Source organism: Globicephala melas, chromosome 2, assembly GCF_963455315.2.
Source record: "Globicephala melas chromosome 2, mGloMel1.2, whole genome shotgun sequence".
Classification (NCBI taxonomy): domain Eukaryota; kingdom Metazoa; phylum Chordata; class Mammalia; order Artiodactyla; family Delphinidae; genus Globicephala; species Globicephala melas.
The window spans coordinates 55,160,976-55,167,261 of record NC_083315.2 but is presented as its reverse complement, the minus strand read 5'-3'; the positions used below and the strand labels follow the sequence as shown (position 1 = coordinate 55,167,261).

The 6,286-nt window shown below is 43.6% G+C and overlaps 1 protein-coding gene across 1 annotated transcript; it reads left to right on the top strand.

Annotated features, from left to right (window-relative positions):
- The first annotated feature begins 311 nt into the window (after positions 1-311).
- Positions 312-2,428, top strand: MKRN3 (makorin ring finger protein 3). Its single transcript, XM_060293535.1, has one exon. The coding sequence runs from the start codon at positions 375-377 to the stop codon at positions 1,875-1,877; it is 1,503 nt and encodes a 500-aa protein (XP_060149518.1). The 5' UTR covers positions 312-374; the 3' UTR covers positions 1,878-2,428.
- Positions 2,429-6,286: the final 3,858 nt, after the last annotated feature.

Sequence of the window (6,286 nt, the reverse complement as noted above, 5' to 3'; positions counted from 1 at the left end):
GTGCTTCCTTCGCTCAGAAGAGCCGCGGAACGGCGAGGGGCCTAGCGCAGCAGAGCAGGGACAGCGCCGGAGCGGAGAGCGGGCCGCGATGCCGGCTGCGAACACAGGAGGAAGCCGGTCACCATTCCTGACGGACCGACCGCGCGCCGACCCGGTGGACGACTGACGTTGCCCGCACAGGAAGTGTCCGCCGCGCCTGCCCAGAGAAGGAAGTAGGAACACAGGCACAGGAAGCAGGGAGCGGGGGAGAGGGAAAAAAGATGCACATCTTCTAGGGAGGAGCCCAGGAGCTGGCTGGCGGCCTCCGGGCCTCAAGCCCGAAAGGAAGAGATACCAGGGAAGTTCCGGCACCATCTGGGGGACAAGAATCTGCCATGGAAGAGCCTGCAGCTCCCACAGGGCCCCACGAGGCAGCTGGGGCCTCTGGGGGTGCCGAGGCAGCGGGGGAGGGCGTCCCCCGGCCCACCGTCCCGGTGCGCCCAGCCTCCCGGTGGTCTTCGGCTCCAGGCCCGGCCCCCTTCCGCCCGTCACGTCTGAGGCCCGCCCAGGCCTCATGGGGAGGGGCTAGGCCCAGATGGCTGCAAGGCCGGAGCAGCGGCAGCTGGACAAAGCAAGTCGTCTGCAGGTATTATCTGCATGGGCTGTGCAAGGAGGGGGAGAACTGCCGATACTCCCACGACCTCTCGGGCCGGCAGGTGGCCAGCGAAGGCCACGGTTTGTTGCCCCAGGCCTCTGCAGACAGTGGCCCCAGCACGGCTGCGCAAATGGAGCCCCTGCCTCAGGAAGTGGCGGAAGCCCCCCCTGGTGCGTCCTCACGCTCCTTGCCTCTGATTGGCTCGGCTGCTGAAAGGGGTTTCTTTGAAGCTAAGACAGACAATGCAGGCCTTGAAGCTGCCGGAGGAGCAGGTGCAGAAGGCTGGGAGGGTGCCTTTGAGTTTGTTCCGGGGCAACCCTACCGGGGCCGCCTGGCCCCTTCTGTCTCCGAGGCTCCTCTGCAGAGCTCGGTGACTGAGAGGGAGCAGATTGCCTTGGGCATGGGGAAGCAGCTTTGCCGCGATGCTATCGTGGGGCAGTGCTTTCGTGGGCAGAGTTGTATCTATCTCCACGGAGATATATGTGATATGTGTGGGCTGCAGGTCTTGCACCCTGTGGACGGTGCCCAGAGGGCAGACCATGTAAAGGCCTGCATTGAAGCACACGAGAAGAATATGGAGCTCTCGTTTGCTGTGCAGCGCAGTGCGGACAAAGTGTGTGGCATCTGCATGGAGGTTGTCTATGAGAAAGCCAACCTGAATGATTGCCGCTTTGGCATTCTCTCCAGCTGCAACCACACCTACTGTCTTAAGTGTATCCGCAGGTGGAGGAGTGCCAGACAGTTTGGGAGCAGGGTCGTCAAGTCCTGCCCGCAGTGCAGGGTCATCTCCACCTTTGTCATTCCCAGTGAATTCTGGGTGGAGGAGGAGGAAGAGAAGCAGAAACTTATTCAGCAGTACTTGGAGGCAATGAGCCACAAGACCTGCAGGTATTTTGCTCGAGGCAGGGTCTGCCCATTTGGAGAGAACTGTTTTTACAGACATGCGTTCCCTGAGGGCCAGGGAGAGGAGCCTCAGAGGCAGGGTGCTGAGGCGTCCGGTACTTGCCGCGGTCAACGTTTCGAGCCTCTGCAGGTGGGAGAGGGCAGCATGCCCTTTAAAAGCAGTAAAAAAGAGCTTGTCATGCTTTGGCTGGCCAATCTGTTGTGTAAGTGTTTTCTTTCACTGGGAGCTAGTGAGCTCCCCTTCACAGAGGCCCTATGGGACTTGCGTCATTGTGAGCTGGAAGAATATTTCAATTTGAATCTGTGGCATTATGCTGTGGCATGTTGTCTGGTGTGCTGAAGCTCTGTCATCTGCTCTTGCCTGTGTTTTGTTTATAGACACATCTGTCACTTACAGGGGCTGCTGAAACCATTTGTATAGAGCATCCATCACTGTTTCCTTGCCCATTCCCATTTCTTGCTCCCCAGGATTATGGTGTTTCACTGTGTTAAAAAGTAACAAAACGTCCTTAAAGTTACTGTTTGGAGAAATTAATATGACTGTCAGTTTATGGTTTACTTTGTCATCTCTGTTTTCAACAGGATTGACTCAGTTCTAGTCTAGTGTTTACAGAATTTCCACACTCATTTTGAAGCCCCTCAAGAATAAATGTGACAGGGTGAAAGGAGAAGTCTTAACTGAACAAGGAGCTTTTTGCTACTTCAGTCTTAAGAAATGGACCCTCGTGGGGCTTTGTGGTGCAGCTTCAGCATCTCTGTTGTTTACACGTCTGTTCCTTCCCCTGTTCCCCTTCAAGTGCACTCTTTAACTTGTGGTTACCTTGTGGTTTTGTGTTTTACTTGACCAGAACCAGGTGCATATGTTTACATGTTTTTATCCTGTTTAGCTTGATGTGAAATTATTTATATTTGGAAGTATATATTTAAGAATTCTATATATACATACATATGCATATTAATGTGTATGAAAGTTATGTATTTGAAAATATATTTAAAAGGTGTATACCATAATATAATGTTTATTTAATAAAATAAATACAGAGCTGGAAGCTGAAGGTCAAAGGCTGATAGGATTTGGTGTTGTGTGAGTGTGAGGTACATGAATAATCATTCTGTCCCTTTCACAGCTTCAGTGATTAGCATCTAATGAAAACAGCTATTTGAGTGGCTCTATCCAAATGTGGTAGACATTTACAAAATACGACATTCGTAATTCCTGTGATGGCATTAATAGCTCATTGCTGTTATTAGTACAGAAATGTGAATTCCCGTGCAGTTCAGCCACCATCTCATTGATCTTTATAACAGCACAGTCCTGGACTCAGATACACAGTTCTTTGTGTTCAATATTTTGTGTCATCTCTAGACATTCCAAAGAAGGGGCTTTTGACAAAAGTTTTCAACATAAAAGTGACAAGATTTTAAAAGATAAAGAACAATAAACCTTTTGAAATCAGTCAGAATGCAAGAATAGAAAGATAATAAATGAAATATAGAAAGTGACAAAAGCTAAATGCAATAGTGATTTGGAAAGTTTAAAACACAAATACACCGTAATTATATTAAATGGAATTGTTTTAAAAACTAAAACTCAAAGATTAGCAGACTTGATTAAAATTAAAATGAAACTATATGCTGTTTAAAATACACACCTACAATAGAAGAATACAGAAACATTATAAGTAAAGGATGAAAAATTAATCAGAGGTGCTGTGACTTTTGAGCACAGATGGAGTTCACATTAAGGATAAATACATGGCTGGAGATAAATAAAGACGATATATAAACATGAAGTTATAATTTACCAGGAAGATAAAACTATTCCAATTTTAAGTTTGGTACCATAAGATTAGATATACAAATAAATAATTGATAAGAAAACTACAGAATCTTGGTAGACAATTTGAATACCTCTTCTCAGTAACTGAACAAGCAAAGAAAGAAAGAATGTGAGTTGAATAGCACAATTTTAATAGTTTACCTAATTGACCTGTATAAAATGCTGTATATCAACTGCAGAAAGCTCTCCTCCTGGCTAAGATAGCTGAAAGTATCCTAGGGGCATAAGTCACAGGAGATACAGACTTCCCTGACTGTGCAACAAAGACAGGGTGCATTTACAGCATTTATACTCTTCAAAACACTGATTTAATTCTCAAGACCACCTTATGAGGTACTTGCTATAATTTTTAGCGCCGTCATGATGAGATAAATAAGATAGAGGGGTTAAATGACTTGCCCATATAGCCCTGACCCGTAGGCATGAACTAGTGGAACAGCGAATGGACCTCAGGTAGTATATTTCCAGAGCATAGGCAGCATGCTGCCCCTTGCCCCACGTGTATAACTGAGAGCAGGTGGACCCACTGAATATAGGTACTGGAAACACATGTGCAATATTTACATATGGAGGTTCAGCTGGGTGGGACAGAGATGGGCATAAATAAGCTACAGAATGTGGGAGCCCTGGCACTTTATCTGTGGGCTGCCAGACTCAGTATTTCTTAGTCCACTGCTCAGAATGTGCCTCAGCTGCCCATATTGGTACACTGCCTCTCCCTTCTTACATGATTCCTGATTCTGTGGGTAAGTATCAGCCTGTTTCACTGGGGTCCTTCCCCTCTAGATTCTTGATATCCAAATAATTCATCAGTCAAGAGGCCCTGGATGTCTGGCTGTTGCTGGCATGTAGGGTGAGTGAATCCAAATGAAATCCAAACATATTTCTACCCCCAGGCTTCCCTAGTCATGCAGGGGAAAGGGGGCTTAGATAACCAAACAACCAAAGAATAGGACCAGATGGGGCACTCTCAAAGACCACACTGACACCAGAGGCTCAAAACATGAGCACTGAGTGGTGGCGATGCTGTCAAGGATGGCATTTTAAACCAAGCACAGAAAGCTTTGAAAAGTTTGTCCTAATATGCACTACCTAATGTTGTGAAATATCACATTTCTATTCAAATAGTATCTTGAACCAAACAATCATAATAAAGATCGGGAGATAGTGTGTGACAAGGGTGTATAGAAGATAAAATGGTTTGGGAGACAGACAAAGGATGACTAGAATCCCAACTCTGCTTCTTACCAGCCCTGCAGTCAGGAGCAAGTTATTTAAGTTTCCTATACCTCAGTTTCTTTATATGAGAAATGGGTATAACACCACCTATTTTGCAGGGTTGTTGTGAGGATCAAATATAACCTGGACAAAGCTTGAAACATAGGTGGTATTTTTAAAACAGCATGTATAAAAGTGGTATTTATGTGTGTTTGTAAAACTGAGAAAAGCTTGCACAAGAATTAAAACTCCACCAAGTTTTTCTCTTTGGGAAACTTTGGAACTTGTGTTAAGGTAACATTATTATTTTATGATTATTTTCTTAGGAAGTAGGAACATTACCTTTATGTTCATAATTTCAAAAAGACCAAGCAATTTTTTTTGGCAAAAGTCAGTTAAAACTAAAAATGTGCTATTCAATTCCTGAAAATATAACAAACAAGAAAAAAAAATCATATTATTTGTGACAGATGCCTACATGAGGAAAATAAGTAAGATGATATTTTTTAAAAATGGGATTCCCTTTTCCCTCATCAGCTCATTCAGAGAGAGATCGAATAACAGGGATGTCAGTACATCCAAAGCTGGGTGAAGTGTCCGAAGGGCCTGCCCATAAGGACAGCTGAGCCACCCCCGCTGCAGTCAGGAACAAAGGAGCCCTTGCCATGCAAAGCTTTGCTCTGTGAGTGATTCAGAATGTATGCTGCCCCTCCTCCAGGAGACTCATGTATTCAGACCCTGGGGCTCGTGCCGTATATAGAGTGTCATTCTAACCAGACAAAGAATGCCTGGGTGAAGCAAATCTGATTTTCTTATTCTTCATGTATCTAAATTCGGTGGATGTAAAGACTTACAAATATGCTAAAAATTTACCTAGTACTCCTTCACTAAATCCGTTTACTGAATATCAGTGACTTAAAGGCAGAGATTTCCAGTTCATAATTATGTCTATATGGTGTTCCATTTTTCACTTTTGTGAACATCACGGCGGTGTGGTTTCTGTTTCCACAGCAAATGCTAAACTACAGCCTAAGTGTGGAATGAAGTTTGGGTGGGGATGGAAAAGGGATGTTTGGAAAATAACCCAACACTAGTGCAAAGAAATAAATTAATACATGTCAGAATTTTGCCATTAAAAATTATAGCATATCACATTTTCCAGTGTTGATCACTAACAAAAAATAATTGACTATGTATTAGATCACAGTGAAACTTTCAAATTGAGAAATTAGTAGTACAGGCAACATTCTCTGATGTCAATACAAGAAAATAAACCACTACCACATGAAACTTCTTTTAAATATCTCTCTCAAAAAAATTTTGATGAAAGAGTGAATTCAAAATCTTCCAGAAGGATAGAATAAGGTAATGAAAATTTATATATACCATAATCTATAGGATAGTGCTGAATCTGTGCTCAGAGTAAAACTAATCTTAATATTAATATATAGTATCTAGAAAGACAAATTACATAATTAAATAGATATCCAAATCTGTAAATTTTAAAGAAACTACAACATTCAGACACACACACACACACACACACACACACACACACACACACACACTGGGAAGCAGAAGGAATTAAGAAAGATTAAAGCAAAAATTAGTGGATCATAAAATGCAGATGTAAAAAGCTGCTTTTTAAAAAAAAATCGATATACAGATAAACCACTAATGTAATCACAAAT